This window comes from Anabrus simplex, chromosome 9, assembly GCF_040414725.1.
Source record: "Anabrus simplex isolate iqAnaSimp1 chromosome 9, ASM4041472v1, whole genome shotgun sequence".
NCBI classification, from domain to species: domain Eukaryota; kingdom Metazoa; phylum Arthropoda; class Insecta; order Orthoptera; family Tettigoniidae; genus Anabrus; species Anabrus simplex.
Genome location: NC_090273.1, coordinates 79,177,104 through 79,199,910, shown reverse-complemented (window position 1 = coordinate 79,199,910; position 22,807 = coordinate 79,177,104). Strand labels below are relative to the sequence as shown.

The window sequence follows — 22,807 nt, the reverse complement described above, 5'->3', positions numbered from 1 at the left end:
AATATTACATTTATAAAAATTGTAAGCAGAAGTGCAGCATTTTTCTGCCGTCCATCATAAATCGAAGGCTCAGGCTCAAATGAAATGGCAGATTCTGCTAGTCGCGTCGTGGGTTGGTAGGTGGTTTGATTTACTCCAAGCTTCCTGCTGGCACATATGTCTTTGCTTTTCATTGGGAATGGAAGACCAAATCACACCCTCGGCTCTTGCCGATGATCGAAACATCGCAGTATATTACCGCTCTCAGTGAACCGCATGACTTCAGAAGTGTGTGTACACTTTGAGTGTGTTGTGAGATGAGCCTTGTCAGGTACACACTGAGAAGTTCTCTAGAAATGTACTTCATTTTTCATCTCTTTGTCAAGCACTGCCTACATTTCTAAACGGGAACGCTATCTTACCTCTCAGATATGCAGTAGAATCAATATGATTGCACCTTCTTGTTGAATATCTGCTTACTGGAGACCAGAAAGTTTTCCTTCAAATGGCAATGTATCATCTGAAGGGGGGCAGTCACTATAATTGGAAAGGTCTTCTTAATATGTAACAACAAATAATTTTTCTAAGAAAATGTTGTATTAACAGGAAATATTTCTATGTACAACAAGTAAAAAAGAAATACATTTAAAATAAATTTTATACAAACTATATATGAATATGTGGGTTTTCCCCCCTAGCAAAAAATTAAAATAAAATTCCACATATACTATATCCAAACCAATTATTCTGAAAACCAACAATCTGAAAAAATTGTATTTACAAAGCCAACCTGTCACACAAGCAAGTACATACAAAGTATACAGAGACACAATTGACATGCTTCTTTCAAAATGCTATTCGGTTTCTTCATCCAGTTGTATAATATTGACAGTTACATAAAAATTGAGTCATACAAAACATTTAGAAAATATGTACACCTAATCACTGTTGTCATCTGCTTATTGAATCAGTACTTTGAGAACTTGAAGTAACAGAAGAACTTTTTTTCAGTTTTTGTCCATTTTCTTTCTTTCTCTGTGAATGCTTGGTGGTCTTTGGTTTCTTCTTTGGAGACTTCTTCTTTTTAGCCCCCTTCCTGGCTGCAGCCCTTTGTTGCTGGGAAGTTCGGAAAGTAATACACTGCAATAATGAAACAATGATTGTTTAAATGAGGGATTAGAATTGTAGAGTACAAGTTGAAGTTTCATAAACACTCCTACCACATTACAGGAACAGCAGGATTTGCAGTTAGGCAACAGACAGCATAAGAAGCTATGTTACCAAAGACATGTACCGCTCAAAAGAGAGAAAAACTAGAATTGCTATAGCACAGGAAGCATTCTACAGCAAATCAAGGCTGATTGTGGACCACTAAATAAAAATCTAAAAAAAGAGACTGCCAAAGTGCTATGTTTGGAGTGTGCTAATGTATGGAGCAGAAGATGTTCATAACCACTCACGAACTTCTCAGTGATGTTCATAACCACTCAGGAACTTCTCAGTGATCCCTCCTATAATAAGGTGCTAAAGAATGATCCTAGCATACCATTAAAAGGAAAACAGTGTCTCTTCTTAGAGCTAGCTTGATTCCGAACAATGTTTCTCGTGATTTGCGACTGCAGACTTAAGGTCATTCGGTTTACCGTAAACCCACCAATAATGATGGATATCTTCCCGGGTCCTCTCACCACCATCCTTGCCAAAGGCATGCTTTGCTTAACACCCGTATTAGCCGAGCAAAGGAGGTTTGTGGGGAGGATAAATTAAATGGTGAACTTGAGTTCCTAACCAAACCATTTCTTAACAATGAAACAGATTGACGAAGTGCTACATCCTAAGCCAAAAGTATAGAATTGACAATATTGTTAAAAAGCACACTATCAAAACCATCTTTAAACCTAATATTATCACAGATCTGCTAAAGATCCTATTGATTTAAACTGTGCCAGAATATATATGACTCCTTATTCTTGTGGATCGATGTTGGCCAAACATGTAGGAAGGTAGCAACAAGGCTTAAGGGACATCGCAGGCACTTACGTCTTTGTCAACCAGAGAAGTCTGCTATGGCAGAGCATGCCATATATAATGACCATCAAATCATTTTTGATGCAACATGTGTCATTTGTAAAGAGAAACATTTTATACATAGAATCATTCATGAGGTGACAGAAATTGCTGAACACCCAAATAATTTTTTCAAAGGGGATGGTTATATACCAAGTAGATCATGGCTACCCTCCATAGTTAACTCTTCAACATCATTCTCCTTGACCCCAGAAGCCCTGGAATGAACTTCATTTCTAACAGGGTATTTCTATCTTGAGTCTGGCTACTTCTTCGTTTTGTCTCATGGCTGAGGTGTCGTGACTATCATAATATTCAGCCATCTAGCCGATGAACCATACTCCACCATTCTTCCCTATCTAAAGCTTTCAATGTGGTTGCTCTGAGAGAACTCTGTAGGGGGCCGTTCACCATGTCAATCTATCATGTTGGTACTCGTCCTTTTTGTCTGGTTCCCTGGACTTTGCCCTCAATAATCAGCTTTTGAAGGCTACCATCTCGGCGCATTATATGTCCAAAGTAATATATAAGTAATAATAATAACAACGTAAACGTTTTCACCTTTTCAATACTAAAATATATTCACAAAATTATAAATTACACGGTACTAGTTTCGACCCATCTAGGGGTCATCATCAGCCATATTGGAGCAAAGATCACTTTTGGCGAAATCCTAAGAAAATGTTATTTTAAAGAATAACAAGTGAAATGAGATGTTATTATGGTAATAGTTAATAATACAAGGAATATACATACTAAGAGGTTTTTAACAAAGAATAAAGTATAAATGGGGTGTTGTAAAAATTATAATCATGGAAATCAGTAAGTTCTTGTATTGAAATGACATATATAAAATTATATATGGCTTAGGAAGAGGGCTTAAGGTGGGGCTGAAGGGTGCGGGAGAAAGTGTAATTGTCTTGGAAAAGTACCTTTGATTAAATTTAGGATTGAGTTTAGGTTGGCTGCATTATTGTTTCTGAGGAAAGTGATAAATAGATCGAAGAGTATGTTGGGTTTCTCTGAGATTTCATTGAGATTGTGACTGGCATTAAAGTATTGGTCTAGGTGTATGTAGTAATTTTCCATTATGTTGAGTAAAGGGCCCTTGTTTGCTAATACGAGGATGTCCATGTCTTGTTCAATATTGGTGAAGTTATAGTTATAATCTTGCATGTGTTGGCCGATGGCTGAAAACCTGTTGTATTTTATTGCGTTAGTGTGCTCGTGGTATCTGATAATGAAGTTTCTCCCTGTTTGCCGGATGTAGGTTTTTTTACAGGTGGTACATTTGATCCTATAAACTCCTGATTTTAAAAAACTGCTGGTCTTGTTGATGTGTGAATTATTGTATAAAACGTTCATGTTCTTATTGTTGGTTTTGAAGGCTATTTTAACGCCTTGTTTCTTAAAGATGTTGGTTAACTTGTAGATATCATTGTTGAACGTGAAGGTGGAAAATGTTAGAGGTTTGGTTATTTCTTTTTTGAGGGTAGTTTTTGGGCGATGTTTGTGTTTATTGATTATCCTTTCTATAAAATGATTGCTGAAGCCGTTGAATTTTGCGATTCCGCAGATTGTGTTGAGTTCGTTTTTTAGATCTTTATTGGACATAGGTATGCTGAAGGCTCGGTGAACTAGGCTGTTGTATGTGGCTCGTTTGTGGGACTGGGGGTGCACTGAATCTTGGCGAATGGTGGAGGCTGTTTGAGTGGGTTTTCTGAAAATTTTATAACTGAAAGAATCTGAGTTTCTAGTGATGGTTAAATCTAGAAAGTTGATTTTTTGATTTGATTCGGATTCTAGTGTGAATTTGATATGAGGATCAATATTGTTGAGTCTTAAGAGGATGGTGGGTGCGTTAATTGATTTCTCATTCATGATTACAAAGACATCGTCGACATATCTGGCCCAAAAGAGAATGTTTTCAAATTCGTTGTCAATTTTGGTGTATTCGAGGAAGTCCAGGTATATTTCTGCTAAGATACCTGAGGCCGGTGACCCCATTGCCAAACCATTTTGTTGATATATGACATTGTCAAAAGTGAAGAAGTTATTGTCGATGATAAGTTTTAATATTGTGATAAAGTCTTGTATCTCTAGTTTGCTTAAGTGGCTGTTTTTGTTTAAATTGTTTATAATTATCAGAATTAATTTTGATACTTGTATGCTTGGGTACATGTTTACAATATCGAAAGAGTGGATGGAGTGATCCGGTTGCAAATTGAACTTGTTTAGTTTTTCTACTAGCTCAGATGTGTTTTTAATAGACTTTTTGGATAAGAATTGATAATTTTTTCTTAAGAAACATTGGATGAATTGTGATATTTTGTATAAGGGGCTCGGTCTATAGTTGATAATTGGCCGGATGGGAATTCCATAGAGATTGAAAAGTAACGGTGACAGGATACATCCCTGACGAACTCCAGCCCTCGTACAAAACTGCTGAGACTGTTTGTTTCGAATCTTCACAGTGGCTGTAGTTTCCTTATAAAAGGACTTGAGGTGGTCAATCAAATGGAGTGGCAAACCCATGTCATCCAAAATTTTCCAAAAATGGTTCCATTTGACAGTATCCAAGGCCTTTTGGTATTTAAAGTTAAAAACTTCATGATCGTTCCGTATTGAATAGAGAAATAAGAAGATGTACAATATTAGAAGGATCCACCTTTCAATACTCCGTTGTAAGTTGAACTAAAAAGAAGTCACAACTTGTTTATTGGGACCGGTTTCAACACATTACAAGTGTCATCATCAGCCAAATAGTAAAATAGGGCAAGATATAAAGATCTTAAAACAACTAATACATTGAACACAGGCAAAAAATTAACATTGATTCATATCGTAGCAATTCAGTTAATGTCCAAAACACAATGATCGCAGTCAAGAGAGTAAACAGAACATCATTGTCTTGCACCGAAAACAAATATAGTTGAAGGTCACAAGCAGGTCAAGTATGCACTTATGTAGAGTCGTTGCTAGGCAGGTCTTGTAGGCATTTGTTTCTCAGGCCGAAGAGTAAAAGGTGACGTAATTGAAGTCTTAGGAAAACAGTGTAGGATTTAATTTCGTCAAATTCAAAGTAGGTATATAAGTTTGAAAATAATTTAAAACATTAAAAAGAATGAAGTCAAATAAAAATATATTAAAAATAGGAAGAAATAATAAAAGAAAATTGCAATGTGAGGTTCAACTCGAAACAACTTGCCGTAGTAATTGATAGATGAATGGGAGATGATAAATAGAGAAAAGGTTGGGGAACGTTTATTAGAGGGTGGTGGTGGTGATTATTGCTATTAGAGGAAGTACAAATGGGTAAATATCTTCTATATAACACTAAACCGAGGAAAAAAGAGGAAGAGGTCCGACACTTCGAAAAATGAAGATATCGATAAAAGGAAGACAAGGGCCACAAAGGGCGTGAAAATGAAAGATTCCCTAGCCCTTGCAAACCTAATAGCGTCGGGGTCGGAAAAGAACAAGAGTTGACCAAGGGAGGTCGGTCAGGATAGATGAAAGTGAGGAGCCTGGCACAAGTAAGTGGAAGCAATGCAGGACTCAGCTAAGGGTCCCGTGGTCGCCAACCCATGCTCCGAAGTTCAGAGCCCCTGGGGGGTTAGAGAGTGGGAAGGAAAGGAAAAATGGAAGGGATCCAATATTTCAAAAAATTAAGATATCGGCCAAAGAAAGACAAGAGCCACGAAGGGCGTGAAAATGAAAGACTCCCTAGCCCTCGGAAACCTAATAGCATCGGGGTCGGAAAAGAACAAGAATTGACCAAGGGAGGTCGGACAGGATAGATGAAAGTGAGGAGCCTGGCACAAGTAAGTGGAAGCAATGCCAGGACTCAGCTAAGGGCCCCGTGGTTGCCAACCCACGCTCCGAAGTTCAGAGCCCCTGGGGCTTAGAGGGTGGGAGGGAAAGGAAGAAAAGGGGGGGAGGAACTAAGGAGGATCAAGGGGGGTGTTGCGGAAGGGGGAAGTGGCACGAGAGGGTATTGTTTAAATTGTGAAATTGTGCTTCCACTTACTTGTGCCAGGCTCCTCACTTTCATCTATCCTGTCCGACCTCCCTTGGTCAACTCTTGTTCTTTTCCGACCCGATGCTATTAGGTTTCCGAGGGCTAGGGAATCTTTCATTTTCACGCCCTTCGTGGCCCTTGTCTTTCTTTGGCCGATATCTTCATTTTTTGAAATATTGGATCCCTTCCATTTTTCCTTTCCTTCCCACTCTCTAACCCCCCAGGGGCTCTGAACTTCGGAGCGTGGGTTGACGACCACGGGACCCTTAGCTGAGTCCTGGCATTGCTTCCACTTACTTGTGCCAGGCTCCTCACTTTCATCTATCCTGTCCGACCTCCCTTGGTCAACTCTTGTTCTTTTCCGATCCCGACGCTATTAGGTTTGCGAGGGCTAGGGAGTCTTTCATTTTCACACCCTTCGTGGCCCTTGTCTTCCTTTTATCGATATCTTCATTTTTCGAAGTGTCGGACCTCTTCCTCTTTTTTCCTCGGTTTAGTGTTATATAGAAGATATTTACCCATTTGTACTTCCTCTAATAGCAATAATCACCACCACCACCCTCTAATAAACGTTCCCCAACCTTTTCTCTATTTATCATCTCCCATTCATCTATCAATTACTACGGCAAGTTGTTTCGAGTTGAACCTCACATTGCAATTTTCTTTTATTATTTCTTCCTATTTTTAATATATTTTTATTTGACTTCATTCTTTTTAATGTTTTAAATTATTTTCAAACTTATATACCTACTTTGAATTTGACGAAATTAAATCCTACACTGTTTTCCTAAGACTTCAATTACGTCACCTTTTACTCTTCGGCCTGAGAAACAAATGCCTACAAGACCTGCCTAGCAACGACTCTACATAAGTGCATACTTGACCTGCTTGTGAACTTCAACTATATTTGTTTTCGGCGCAAGACAATGATGTTTTGTTTACTCTCTTGACTGCGATCATTGTGTTTTGGACATTAACTGAATTGCTACGATATGAATCAATGTTAATTTTTTGCCTGTGTTCAATGTATTAGTTGTTTTAAAATCTTTATATCTTGCCCTATTTTACTATTTGGCTGATGATGACACTTGTAATGAGTCGAAATCGGTCCTAATAAACAAGTTGTGACTTCTTTTTAGTTCAACTTACAATGGAGTATTGAAAAGTGGATCCTTCTAATATTGGCCTTTTGGTAGTCAATAAAGCACAGGTATACCGGAACATTGAATTCTCTAGCCTTTACTATGATTTGTCTTAGGCTTAAGATGTGTTCTCGAGTGCCTTTTCCTTTCATGAATCCAGTCTGGCTACTATGGAGTGACAAATGCCAGTTAAAATTTTCATTCATCTTTGTTACTGCTCTGAAGACGATCTTGGTTGCAGGTTCAAAACGCATCAGAGTACAACCATTATTGCAAGACTTAACATCCCCAAAATAATATAATAAAATGCCATTAATTTTTTCAATCATATAAACTGAAAACACTTGTGCATACATTCTTATCAAACTCATCTAATCCAGTAACATTTTTCTCTCTTTTGAAGTGTTTCTGAGGCATAATGAAGTGGGGCTCATTGCCTTCAGCATTGTCTCTAGTCCGTTTAATGTTCTGAACAGGTGTTCTACCTCCCCACTCCCCATATGCTTCTTCAGTCAGCTTCTGAATCTGTTTGAAATTAACACTATTTGCCATTTCAGAATTATCAACCAGGGTTTGGAAAAGTTGTACAAATGGCAATGACACCTTCTTTACGTATATTATTCTTGCAGAGAAAACTTCCATGTCACTGTGGTGTATGAGGGATATTCTTCCCATCATTGTCTGAGTCACTCTTAGTACTAAAAAGAAAATACTGCACTTCAAAATATCACAGCTGTAAGAGTTCTGCACCTAATCATATATAGATGAAATAAGCAGCTAAAAGTGCAATGTTTACCCAGTGGTCAACAAGCAACATGGCACCAGCACTGGGCGAGGGGTGCAGAGAGGAGACCGAGCTCGACAGCTGCAGTCGCTTAAGTGCGGCCAGTATCCAGTATTTGGGAGGTAGTAGGTTCGAACCCCACTGTCGGCAGCCCTGAAAATGGTTTTCCGTGGTTTCCCATTTTCACACCAGGCAAATGCTGGGGCTGTACCTTAATTAAGGCCACGGCCGCTTCCTTCCCACTCCTAGCCCTTTCCTGTCCCATCGTCGCCATAAGAACTATCTGTGTCGGTGCGACGTAAAGCAACTAGCAGAGAGGAGAGGTGAGTCCTTTGACCTTCCAACCGTTATTCTTGTGTTCCCCACTATAGAACAAGAAGAATAACTGAAAAGCTACACTCTAATCATCTCCCCTAATTCACATGTAGTTACCTAGGGAAAATATGGTTCCTCTCTATTCAAAAGTATCTTCCCACCATTGAAGGTGTTTACTTTTATTGTTTTTAGTCAATCCATCTGTCCATCAGCCATAATAATTTGAGTATTCCATGTTACAATTTTTTTTCCATGTGTTGACTGATGATGTCCCGCTAGGGATGAAACATGTATTGATTTTAATGTAGTTATTAATAAAGATGCTGGCCCCGTTGTGTAGGGGTAGCGTGCCTGCGTCTTACCTGGAAGCCCTGGGTTCGATTCCCGTCCAGGCCAGGGATTTTTACCTAGACCGTGATTAGAATTGAGGAGCTATCTGACGGTGAGATGGCGGCCCCAGTCTAGAAAGCCAAGAATAACGGCCGAGAGGATTCCCACATGACACCTTGTAATCTGCAGGCTTTCGGGCTGAGCAGCGGTCGCTTGGTAGGCCAAGGCCCTTCAAGGGCTGTAGTGCCATGGGGTTTTTATTAATAAAGACTCAAATTGTATTGTAAAGGCGGAATACGTGATAAGGATTGCTAAAGTGATATTCCAGTCAGCCTTTTGTTCCTTTCAAACAGAACACCTTTCCTTCCAATGCCTCCTTGAGTGGCTAAACCATGCGGTAATCACTTCAGACAAGGTCTGGTAAATATGGTGGATGTAGCAGATAAAGTGTAGGTCTTGAACGGTTTCAACTGTTGCACAGGCAATATGGGGCCGGGCAATGTCATGCTGTTGAGATGTGACAAATATGCTTCACCATACTGAACAATCATTTGTTGATGAATTTCAATACATTTAACACCTTCAATATTTAAAAAAATGCATACATAACAGATTGCAGTTCCACTATCGTTTATGTCTGAAGCAGGGTTGCCAGACGTCCCGGATATTATGGGAGAGTACTGTATTCATGTTAAATGTCCCGCGTTCTGGACAGTTCCTATCCAGGATGGCAATTGTCCCATATTTTGAAACTAGAGAGAAATAAGCCAGTGTTTACACCTCTGATAAGTACCAAGAGCTTTTCTTCTTTTTTTTCAAAGAGGATAGATTTCTTCACTCCTTGGTTTCTTTATCTTGTAAGTTTGTAGATTTTTTAAATAGTTTTTTATTTTATTATTTGCAGTTTTCGAATTTTCCATCCTAGCGAATAAGACATGTAATGATATAGATGATGATTCCCGTAGGGAATCTGAAATATTTGCCTCGAATGAGTAAATTTATAATACCAATATAAATGGTCCGTTATCGGACATTATAAATTTTCCAGCTAACTCATTCCTGGTTGCCAGTGTTTCGCCCCCGTGTGCTAGGTTGGGCTCATCAGTTGGTGCCTAGCACACCTACCTAGACACTGGCTGGTGCATACTGTGGAAGCCACTGCGTAGGCTACTTGGAGCCACCGGCAGTGCCAATGTACTATGAGAAACTTTGTCTCTTCACCAAAAACTGATGCCTGCTCGGCCATCAGATGATATAGATGTTACATTCCCATAGGGAATCTGTAATATTTGTCCCGAATGAGTAAATTTATAATACCAATATAAATGGTCCTTTATTGGACATTATAAATTTTCCAGCTAACTCATTCCTAGGTACCAACTGATGAGCCCAACGTAGCACACGGGGGCGAAACGGTGTAATAGCGGACAGCTACCTGAGGTAGTACGAGACCACCACATGTTTGTGTGAAATTGTCAGCTGTAAGAAATATTATGTTCTGTTGACTTGATTAGGACTGAACTGTTCATTTTTAGAAATTTTTCTTCAATGTCATGCAGAAATTTTTATGAAATTGCTAAGAATGGCAAAAAACTGTTAACAGCACTTCAGCAAAATGAAAATATATTGAAACTGAAAGAAATGGTATGAATAATTAAATAAACTATGTTTATCCTATTTGTTTTAAGTCGCACTGACAGAGGCAGGTCTTACAGTGACGATGGTATAGAAAAAGGCTAGGATTGTAATCGACCGTGGCCTTTAAACAGGCTACAACCCCAGCATTTGCCTGGTGTAAAATAGGAAATCACGGAAAATCACCTTTAGGGCTGCCAACAGGGGTTTGGAACCCATTGTCTCCTGAATACAAGCTTATAGCTACATGACCCAAACCGTGCGACCAACTTGCTTGGTAATGTGGTTTCAGTCTGTGAATACATGTTAAGGCATGCATTAATAAACTGCACTATGATGTCAACAAAGTACCAAGATCGGTGTATTACCTCCCATGAGGTGAAGCCCAAAGCAGAAGATACACAATTATGGTTGTGTCGACGAAAGTACCTCCAGTAGAAACTAATAAGAAATTCTTTATGCAATATTAAAAACTGGTAAATCACAATTTTATTACATAATTTACACCACTATGCATTTCAGAGGCTTTGCCGCACCATCTTTTAATTTCATAAAGAATTAATTTCCAGTCACCTGCAACCCTGCAGGCTCACCAACAGAATCCTCACAGTGACAAGTAGGGGAAAGGCTTCCAAGACCAAGTGGATCACCTCAGTAAAATCAGACCTAGAGGAACTGCAGATCCCATTAGAAATCACAGAGAATCAATCTCAGGACCAACAGGCCATCCTACAGGGAGTCTTCCTACTGTTCCTCACAAGCAAAACGAGTACAGGGACCACCAGACCTAAGTGGATGGATGGAAGGAAGCAGGCACACAGCCAGAAACTGAAAGCATACTGAGCCAAGAAAAAGCAGAAGACCATAGCTAAGAGTTCAGGCGAGCCCCGTGGTCCCTAGTAGGGGAAAAAAAAAAAAAACCTGATATGCATTAATTATGCAACTGGATATCAGGGATACAATTCAAAATTAATTTCCAAAGAATTATCAGGGTACTTCAGTAACAAAAATCATATTGCAATTATTATTTTGTATGGTATAGGAATACAAACTAAATTACATATTATTTACTAACACACATACATCTTCATTACAGACTTGATGTGCCTTTCACCATTCAAGTCCGTAAGTTTCTGTGAACTTACTAAACGTTGCCACAATCATCTATTTGTAACTAGCTCAGTGGCCTCGTTTAGTTCCTTACCTCTTATCTTAACATCATTAGAAACTAAGTCTTACCATCATCATCTTTGTCTCCCTCGATTTCTTTTACCCTCCATCAGAGAGTCTATCATTCTCCTGTATAACCTATCCTCCTACATGATTGTACCGAGTAAGAAACTTGTGAAAGCCAAATTTTATCGAAACACTTATGGTGAACTGCAAGAAATTATCTACAGGGTGTTCATAAAGTCACTGGACTCAATATTTATGATTTGTTTCTGAATTTCTATCACACAGACAAATCTAGTGATTACACACAATAGTTCCACATACCTTAAAGTGAAGAAAAATATATTTAATAATAATAATAACGTTATTTGTTTTACATCCCACTAACTACTTTTTAAGGTCTTCGGAGACGCCGAGGTGCTGGAATTTAGTCCCGCAGGAGTTCTTTTACGTGCCAGTAAATCTACCGACACGGGGCTGTCGAATTTGAGCACCTTCAAATACCACCGGACTGAGCCAGGATCGAACCTGCCAAGTTGAGGTTAGAAGGCCAGCGCCTTAACCGTCTGAGCCACTCAGCCTGGCAAAAAAAAAAAAATATATATATATATATATTTTAAACTCCAGTGGAAGTATTCTGGAAGTGTTGAGAGTGATAAATGGCCAAACATAACACTAACTTGTTTCCTGCACATTGCGATCCCACAGTTCCAGTTCATACGAGATCTTGAAAGTGACCATTTTCTTGCAGGCACAAATTTACACACTCACACGTTTTGTAACACTTTTCTCAAAATTGCTGGTGTTATTTCCCCAACATATTTAGAAATTGCTTTGACTTCATGTAAGGAATGCGGATTATCTCTGTATACTCTTTCTTTTAAATACCTCCACCAAAGAGTCACGTGAACGAGGAGACTACAAATTTCTTGATATTACTTGATCACCGAAAAAATCTTGCAACATCGCCAAGGTCGCGTTAGCAGTATAAGTAGCACCATCTTGCTGGAACCAGCAAAGTGCTCATCCTCTTCCAATAAAGCCATGAATTGTCGCACAATGTCCCTGTCAACAGCACCAACTGTTGTGTCAAAAATCAGAGGTCCAACAATCCTTTTGGGTAGTATTGCGCACGACATGCCGTCTTTCTCAGAATGAAGCGGTATTTCATGCAAGGCATGCAGACTTTTGGTTCCCCAAATTCTGGTGTTATGGGGGTTAATGTAGACACCGAGGTGGAACCATGCTTCATCTGTGAAAAAAGTGAACCATGCTTCATCTGTGAAAAAAAAAAAAAAAAAGTATTGTTCAGAATGGCTACCTTCTGTGAGAAGGTACGGAACCACTGGCAGTAATGGTGATATTTTTCTAAATCAAGCAGCTTCAGCTCCTGGACGGCCTTGACTTGACACAAGCATAGCTTTGCCACTTTCAGCGCTTTATGTGTGGACCTAATTGATGCTCCAATTTCTTGTGACAAGCGTCTTATAGATTTCTGTGGAGATATCTCACTGTGATGCCAAATATCGCGAAGTAATGTCAGTAATTAATTTTGGTCTCCGACATCCCTTTCTCCACGATTGGTTGGGCAGTTTCTCAATTCTAACCGATGCATTGTCCATAACAATTACCGTATTGGCTTCAAGACGAGTAAGAACATTCACAAACCATTTTTCGAATACAACTCCATTCATTTCCACGTGATAGTCTCTTGTGGAGTTATATTCAAAACACAGTAACCCTCCTTCCATGAAAACTTTCTTGTTGCCGATATGCGTAATTATCAAGCATTTACCCTTCTCCAAAGGATTCTTTAAGCCGCTTGATAATCCCTTCAAGAAAGTGTCCTTACTGGATTTGATAGTTTTATCCCTCCATACTTCTGCACAGGTATGTCCTGAATTCACCCACGTCATATGCAAGTAATAAATTGGTCTTCCCTCCTCCCTAAACTTTCTTATCTGACAAAAATAATGTCTTCGCCACAGAGCTATTTCCTCCCTTTCAATAAGAAATGGTTGGCGAGTACGCGTCATAAACTTGAAAATTGAAGTTTTTAAAGCCTATGAAGCGTTGCACGCGAAAAAGAGGGCAAGGTTTCATCACTCTTTACAGACTCTAAGATCTTGTTGATTGTTGATATTTCACTTCTAAAGAAAAAAATCGTAAACTTTTTCGCAGATTTGCGTCCTTAGTGAAACAAGTATACTTGTCCACTAATTTTGTTTTATTCCAACTGTTTTTCAGTGAAACAACTGTTCCTACAGTTTTAAGTTCCTTTCTAGCACGATAAATACTAGTTCTAGAAATGCCAATAGTAGTGGCTACTAACTTCGTCACATTTGCGAGAGTACCACCAGGATTTGTGTCACTAAACTTCTTAAAAAGGTTGAGAATACACCGTTTTTCTCCACTTCTCAGTGCTTTTCCCTTCTTATGCTTTACATGAAAAGGGCCAGGCTCACCCATCTTCACTCCACACAGAACTTTAACAAAGGTTCTGTAAACGTAAATTAAAACAGTTAACTAAATCCTAAATACCAGGACAAAGACTGACTACCAACTTAATTAATAATGGTATATTACTAAATATTAGCAGGAAAGAAAATCATAATAATGTGCGAAATCACCAGCACACCAATAACACTTGGAAAATAGCAGTAAAAAGTATGCACATGGGTTCTATGTTAGCTAAATGAGCTGACACTGAATACTGCAATGGCTGTTCCGCTGTTGACACATCGCCCCTCTCAAAAGGTACTTTAATGCACGAGTATCAATTATAAATTGAGACTAAACACAGCTTTTCTTTTTTTACAATTTGCTTCACGTCGCACCGACACAGATAGGTCTTATGGTGACAATGGGATAGGAAAAATCTAGGAGTGGGATGGAAGTGGCCATGGCCTTAGTTAAGGTACAGGCCCAGCATTTGCCTGGCGTAAAAATGGGGAAACCATGGAAAACAATTCTTCAGGTCTGCAGACAGTGGGGTTCAAACCTACTATCCCCTGGATGAAAAAAACAGCTTTTTAAAAGTGAAGATAAATAGATTTAAATGGTTTAAATGACTTTTACGCAGAAATAACATTACTTAACATATGTCAAGTATTTTTAATGCCTTACCAAAAGATAGACAGCATCATCGTATTTACTACCATGTCTTCGGTATTTACATTATCTCCCAGGTTATTTGAGATAGGGTATAAATTAACTACTGGTATGATAAATGTCTTGTCTGCAACTCAAAAGTCCACTAACGTTACCGTTCCACTAACAAACAGAGAATAATTTACACATCTCTTTTGCTGCAATGCACCATTAATATATGAATCTTATCAATAACTAATATGTTACACAGAATCAACAAACTCTATAAAAATACTAGTTCTAATTATAGAATTAGCAAGATAGCAGTCAATGAACCTGACACAACTTTTCATTCCTGCAAGAAACTGATAACATCATCCACTTCCTACCTGTCCATCAAAGTAGTGCATCAACTGATCCATTTTGAACTTGTAATTCATGGCCTTCAAATCTTCGTAGAACTGTTCAAGCCAGATGGGTTCATACAGCAACACTTTCTGATGCAGCTCCGGATCACTGAGTATAAAGTTACGAACCACCTCGGGGAGATCCTTCAATGGTGACGACGGTTCTTTCTGGGTGAGTCCTGGTTCATCCCGGACATCATCAGCAGCAATAAGATCACTACGTGAGCTGCTTATAGAGCTAGAAATAAAAAGACGAGACTCACTAACGTGTTATACAAAATATATCTTTCACTTACCCAAGAATTAGTGCAAGTACACTGTTTTAAAAAGTTGTTTAACTTTTAGACACCACTAAGACTCTTCCATTGATTCTCTGAACACTTTTTTTTAATTTCCCAGTCATGAATGTTTTATGCAAAGAAATACTGGTGTATTTTAATTTTGAGGCCAAGTACATTTTTGAATGCATCCAGATCCTATCTTTAAGGGAAGCTTCCTTTAACCCATATCTGCCCAAATTATTTTTCTGTGCAATATTGCGATATATTTTGTATGTACACTTGCTTGTAACCAGAATGAAAGGCTTATGATGATTTTAGGTTTCATTAACATATTTTTGCGGAGATTTACCGTGTCGACATATGTCGACAGTGAGCATGGACGGGTAGGTTAAAATACATGCTCAAAAAAGGAACACTTCTTCGCATTTTAAGCTCATATGAATGTAAGAATTTATCACTTAGTAAATATTAGTCACATAAGTGTTGAATAAGCACAAAATATTAAAAAATAAATGATTCAAAATGTAAATGAGGATCAGTTTTGTCTCAATTTAGAATGCACACGGTTTCAAAACAAAAGGACAATATTCGTATGTTCATAGTACATGTTATACACACATTACCAAATTTTGAACAAGTATAGTCACTCTAAAAATAGCAAAATATTAAAAAATAAATGATTCAAAACGTAAATGAGGATCAGTTTTGTCTCAATTTAGAATGCACACGGTTTCAAAACAAAAGGACAATATTCGTATGTTCATAGTACATGTTATACACACAAAACCAAGTTTTGAACAAGTATAGTCACTCTAAAAATAGCAAAAAAGGAAAACTACGAGTTGAACTTCAAAACAGTTTAGTCTGTGTTTTGAGGTTACACTCTGCTTTTCGTCATCCAGTCTGGTTTAGAGCGAGTGAAATCCCTCGAAGCAAAGGACGTGGCAGCAAACATTAATTTTGTTGCTCTGTTTCCTAGCAGCTTTACCACATTGAGCGCACCGCTCTTGCTTTTCTCTTGTTTCGAGGTAGTGGGATACCCCATCGAAACGCACTTCTGGCAACACGCGTGAAGATACTTTCATATTCTGTCTTCCTGTGTTAGGACGCATAGCGGCACAAGTTCGAATACATGCCCTAACGATGTACCGTGTGAAGCCGAGAAGGTCTAAATTTTCCTCTTTGCCCTTTGGGGTCAAACGGTAAAGTTGTCATGCATTGTTCATGGAGACATTCAGAAGGAACGCAATTAGAGGCCAGTACAATTTCTTGTTTTTGATGCTGATGTGGTAACAAGATACATTTTGATCCAACCGATCATGTGCATATTATACAAAATTATACATGCTGGATGAATTTGTTATGTATTTTTTTCAGCATTACCATTGTATAATTTTCACTTATTTTTGTAAACACTAGTTCAGCACCAGCCCAGAGTTCATTACTAGAGAGTCTGTTTATATCTCGACATGACTCACCATCATCGCCATCCCTGTCACTATGGAAAGCATTTTCAGGTGGTTCTATGTATAAGGATGTGTTGTGATTCCTCCAGGATGCTTACTATCTGCTGAACGGTCAATCTGATAAGAATAAATGAAAATCCTATACCAGTAATGAGGCAATCCCATTCACACCCACTGTCGATATATGTCGACGTGGAAATTTAGTGCTCTGCTAGACAAAAGCAACTATAAATCAGCCATAAATGAATTCAAAATTTCTTAAAGGCATGTTTCTTTATTACGTTTAACATAACAGTCCGATCTTACTTTCAACTATAACAATATTATAAGAAAATATTACTCACCGCGATGGAAGCGTCATCTTCTTGAGTGTATACGGAATGATATTTCACACGCAGCCACGCGATAAGGCGCGAAACCGAGTGTTTCTTGTTTTCGTGCTGTGCAGTAAGTATCAAACAATGAACTGTAAACAATGCACCGCAAAAATATTCTTATAGTTTACCGATATAAGAGCCAAAATATTCAGATACTGACGTCGATAAATGTCGACAGTGGGCACATATGGGTTAATATCCATTTCAGTCATCCTATTATCTCATAAGGTGCAGATTCTCAACTAAGGATTTTTTATTTTCCACCCTGTCCATACACTAAATTGCTTTGGGCAAATTATTGGTTAAAAGTGGTACGTGTTTCATATATTATAAACATCTTCAGCCACATAAAATAGATAGAAAGATAGATAGACAAATGATAGATAAATGTCTTTATTGGCGTAGTTAAGGCCATTAGGCCTTCTCTTACACTAAACCAATTTGTACATAGAATCAAAGTTAACACTACCATCATTAATACTAAGTATAGCACAGTTAAAGACAATCTAAATACTTTATAACAGAAATAAAATTCCACCCCAGTGAGATAAACATACTTAAAACAACAACAACAATAATAATAGGCCTAATAATAATATTAATAATAATGTTGTTGTTTGAGTCAGACCACAGACTGGTTTGATGCAGCCCTCCATGCCACCCTATTCTGTGCTAACCTTTTCATTTCTACGAAACTACCGCACCCTACATCTGCTCTAACCTGCTTGTCATATTCATACCTTGGTCTACCCCTACAGTTCTTACCACCTACACTTCCTTCAAAAACTAACTGAACAAGTCCTGGGTGTCTTAAGATGTGTCCTATCATTCTATCTCTTCTTCTCGTCAAATTTAGCCAAATCGATCTCCTCTCACCAATTCGATTCATTATATCATCATTTGTGATTCGATCTATCCATCTCACCTTCAGCATTCTTCTGTAACACCACATTTCAAAAGCTTCTATTCTCTTTCTTTCTGAGCTAGTTATTCTCCATGTTTCACATCCATACAATGCCAAGCTTCACACGAAAGTCTTCAAAAACATCTAATTCCTATATCAATGATTGAATTGAACAAATTTCTTTTCTTAAGAAAGCTCTTCCTTGCTTGAGCTAATCTGCATTTTATGTCCTTCTTACTTCTGCCATCGTTAGTTATTTTACTACCCAAGTAACAATATTCATCTACTTCCTTTAAGACTTCGTTTCCTAATCTAATATTTCCTGATCACCTGCCTTCGTTCGACTGCACTACATTACTTTTGTTTTCGACTTATATTTTCATCTTGTACTCCTTCCTCCATACCAATCAGCAGCTTCTCGAGATGATCTGCAGTCTCAGATAAAAAACCATTATCATCGGCAAATCTCAAGGTTTTGATTTCCTCTCCTTGGACCGTGATTCCCTCTCTAAATTCCTCTTTGATTTCCTTTACTGCCTATTCTATGTAAATATTGAAAAGGAGGCGGGACAAACTGCAGCCTTACCTCACTCTTTTCTGGATTGCTGCTTCTTTTTCAAAGCCCTCGATTCTTATCACTGCAGACTGATTTTTATACAGATTGTAGATAATTCTTTGTTCTTGGTATCTGATCCCAATCACTTTCAGAATCTTAAATAGCTTGGTCCAATCAACATTATCGAATGCCTTTACTAGATCTACGAATGCCATGTACGTGGGCTTGTCCTTCTTGATTCGATCCTCTAAGATCAGACGTAAAGTCAGGATTGCTTCACGTGTTCCTACATTTCTTCTGAAGCCAAATTGATCTTCTCCAAACTCAGCTTCCACTTGTTTTTCCATTCTTCTGTAAACAATACGTGTTAACATTTTTCAGGCATGAGATACTAAACTAATGGTGCAAGAGTTTTCACACCTGTCAGCACCGGCTTTCTTGGGAATAGGTATAACAACATTCTGCCAAAAATCGGATGGGACTTCTCCTGTCTCATACATCTTGCACACTAAATGGAATAACCTTGCCATGCTGGTTTCTCCTCAGTCAGTCAGTAATTCAGAGGGAATGTCATCAATTCCAGGTGCCTTGTTCCTATTTAGGTCGCTCACAGCTCTGTCAAACTCTGACCTCAAAATTGGGTCTCCCATTTCATCAGCATCAACAGCCTCTTCTTGTTCCAGAACCAAATTCTCTACATCTTCACCTTGATACAACTGCTGGATATGTTCCTACCATCTTTCTGCTTTGTCTTCTTTCCCTACAAGTGGCTTTCCATCTGAGTTCTTAATATTCATACACCTAGATTTCCTTTCTCCAAAGGTTTCTTTGATTTTCCTGTATGGAGCATCTACCTTTCCTAGGACCATACAACCTTCGACATCCTTGCACTTCTCCTTCAGCCATTCTTCCTTAGCTACCTTGCACTTTCTATCCACTTCATTCTTTAATTGCCTGTATTCTTTTCTGTCCTCTTCATTTCTAGCATTCTTGTATTTTCGTCGTTCATCAATCAGGTCCAGTATCTACTGAGTTATCCACTGATTCTTAGTTGATCTTTTTTTCCTTCCTACCATTTCTTCAGCAGCCCTGCGGACTTCATTTTTCATGACTATCCACTCTTCCTCTATTGTGTTTCCTTCAGCCTTTTCATTTAGTCCTTTTGCAACATGTTCCTTGAAACAATCCCTCACACTCTTTTCTTTCAACTTGTCTAGATCCCATATCATTGCATTCTTTCCTTTCTTTAATTTCTTCAGCTTCAGATGGCATTTCATGACCAACAACTTGTGGTCAGAGTCCACGTCTGCACCTGGGAAAGTTTTGCAATCTAACACCTGGTTTCTGAATCTCTGCCTAATCATAATGAAGTCTATTTGATACCTTCCAGTGTCTCCAGGTCTCTTCCACGTATAAAGCCGTCGTTTGTGTTGTTTGAACCAAGTATTGGCAAGGACCAAATTATGATCAGTGCAGAATTCAACCAGTCGACTTCCTCTTTCGTTCCTTTGTCCCAATCCAAATTCTCCTACTGTATTACCTTCTCTTGCTTGGCCTACCACTGCATTCCAGTCTCCCATCACAATTAGATTCTAGTCACCTTTTACATATTGTAATTAAATCTTCTATCTCTTCATATATTCTTTCGATTTCCTCGTCATCTGCTGAGCTAGTAGGCATACAGACCTGCACTACTGTGGTGGGCATTGGTTTGGTGTCTATCTTGACGACAATAATTCTTTCACTATGTTGGTCGTAGTAGCTTATCCGCTGCCCTATTTTCTTATTCATTATTAAACCAACTCCTGCATTTCCTCTGTTTGATTTTGTGTTGATAATTCGGGAGTCGCCTGACCAAAAATCCTATTCTTCCTGCCAACGTACTTCACTTATACCAACTACATCTAACTTTAGTCTATCCATCTCCCTTTCCAGATTCTCTAATCTACCATAACGATTCAAACTTCTCACATTCCACGCTCTGACTCGCAGAATGTCAGTATCCATCTTCCCTCTCGTGTAGTCCCCACCCGGAGATCCGAATGGGGGACTAGTTTACCTCCGGAATATTTTACCCGGGAGGAAGCCATCATCAGTACATCATTCATATAGAGAGAGCTGCATGTCCTCGGGAGTTAGTTATGGCTGTAGTTTCCCGTTGCTTTCAGCCGTGTAGCAGTATCAACACAGCTAAGCCATGTTGAGTATTATTACAAGGCCATATCAGTCAATCATCCAGACTCTCGCCTTTGCAACTTCCGAAAGGCTGCTACCCCCCTTTCGATGAACCATTCGTTAGTCTGGTCTCTCAACAGATACCCATCCGATATGGTTGCACCTGCGGCTCGGCTATCTGCTTCATTGGGACACACAAGCCTCCCCACCGCGGCAAGGTCACATGGTTCGCAGGGGAGCTAGTGGTAATAATGTATTAACACCATCAGGAAAGGACTAGAAATGCACAGTTCATTTGTATCCTGCTGTACCTCTTAATGGTCTTTTAAATGACCTTGTGGTTGTATTCCTCTGACGTCATCCGGTAAGCGATTCCATTCTCCGGCGGCAAACACAGAAAATGAGTTGTTATATGTTGCAGTTCGATGGTGAGGAATGATGTTAGAGCCCGTGTATCTCTGTTATGCACATTTGAGAAATAATGAAAATGTGACGAAAGGTAAAATGGGGAAGATGTAGTACAGAGTATGATGATTACGGCGAACGTGGATACGCGACCACTCTAGTTCTAGGAAAGATGATAACACGTGGTCATATTTTCTTAGATTGCATATATACCTCACACATGCATTTTGAGTGCATTGTAGCCTTTGGGACAGCAGTGGCCTCACATCATTGAAAACAACGGGGCTAAAAGTCAGGTTGTGAGTTTCACAAATAGGAAAAGTCCTCTCAGTTTTAATTACTGCGTTGATGGGGTGAAAGTTCCTTTTGGGGATCATTGTAAGTATCTAGGTGTTAATATAAGGAAAGATCTTCACTGGGGTAATCACATAAATGGGATTGTAAATAAAGGGTACTGATCTCTGCACATGGTTATGAGGGTGTTTAGGGGTTGTAGTAAGGATGTAAAGGAGAGTGCATATAAGTCTCTGGTAAGACCCCAACTAGAGTATGGTTCCAGTGTATGGGACCCTCACCAGGATTACCTGATTCAAGAACTGGAAAAAATCCAAAGAAAAGCAGCTCGATTTGTTCTGGGTGATTTCCGACAAAAGAGTAGTGTTACAAAAATGTTGCAATGTTTGGGTTGGGAAGAATTGAGAGAAAGAAGAAGAGCTGCTCGACTAAGTGGTATGTTCCGAGCTGTCAGCGGAGAGATGGCGTGGAATGACATTAGTAGACGAATAGGTTTGAATGGCGTCTATAAAAGTAGGAAAGATCACAATATGAAGATAAAGTTGGAATTCAAGAGGACAAACTGGGGCAAATATTCATTTATAGGAAGGGGAGTTAGGGATTGGAATAACTTACCAAGGGAGATGTTCAATAAATTTCCAATTTCTTTGAAATCATTTCGGAAATGGCTAGGAAAGCAACAGATAGGGAATCTGCCACCTGGGCGACTGCCCTAAATGCAGATCAGTATTGATTGATTGATTGATTGATTGATTAAACAACATTGTAATAGTCAAAATGTGGTATTACAAGAGCCTCGATTAATTTCTGCTTAAGTTTTATTGGAAATATATAATTAGCAGATAAAACTTTTTGGCAGATATGTAAGAAATGTCCAGACAGAGTCATACGTTCGTCCATGATAACGCTGAGGTTCTACACTTGTGGTACAAAAGGAATTGCAACATTCTGAAGGATTACTCTCGGCAATGGATGTTTATTGATACTTGTCATTTGATTTTGATGGCCATGAAGGATTACTTGCGACTTTGTAGGGTTCAATTGCAGGTCGTGGGCAGCAGACCATTCACTAACAGTCCGTAAGTCAATGTTTAGTAAGTCTATATTTTCCTGAAGGTTTTGTGCTGTAGGGTCTGTGTAGAGTTGAAGGTCGTCAGCATACACGTGGTATTTGCAATGTCTTAAATTCGATGATATGTCATACACAAAGAGTGCAAAAAGAAGAAGTCCAAGTACAGAGCCTTAAGGGACTCCTCTATTCACGTGGCGTCACGAGGAAACAATTCCATTATTACCTTTCACACATTTTTGACGTCCGTGAAGATAGGAATGCATCCAAGCAATCGTACTCTGAGAAAAATGTAGAGCCTTCAGTTTTACAAGTAATATATCAATGTCTACGCTGT

The 22,807-nt window shown here is 38.8% G+C and overlaps 1 protein-coding gene across 4 annotated transcripts in view; it reads right to left on the bottom strand.

Moving 5' to 3' along the window:
* Positions 1-554: 554 nt before the first annotated feature.
* Positions 555-22,807, bottom strand: part of mus312 (mutagen-sensitive 312) — a 171,181-nt gene continuing 148,928 nt past the window's right edge. For 3 of the 4 annotated variants that reach the window (XM_067153887.2, XM_067153886.2, XM_068229275.1), the window contains 2 exons: positions 14,926-15,181; positions 555-1,119 (listed from right to left, as the gene is read on the bottom strand). In XM_067153887.2, coding sequence (XP_067009988.2) covers positions 931-1,119; positions 14,926-15,181 — 445 coding nt within the window. In that variant the 3' untranslated portion in view covers positions 555-930. Of the gene's footprint in view, positions 1,120-14,925; positions 15,182-22,807 lie in introns of those variants that run through there. The other variant, XM_067153888.2, reaches the window with a different exon arrangement.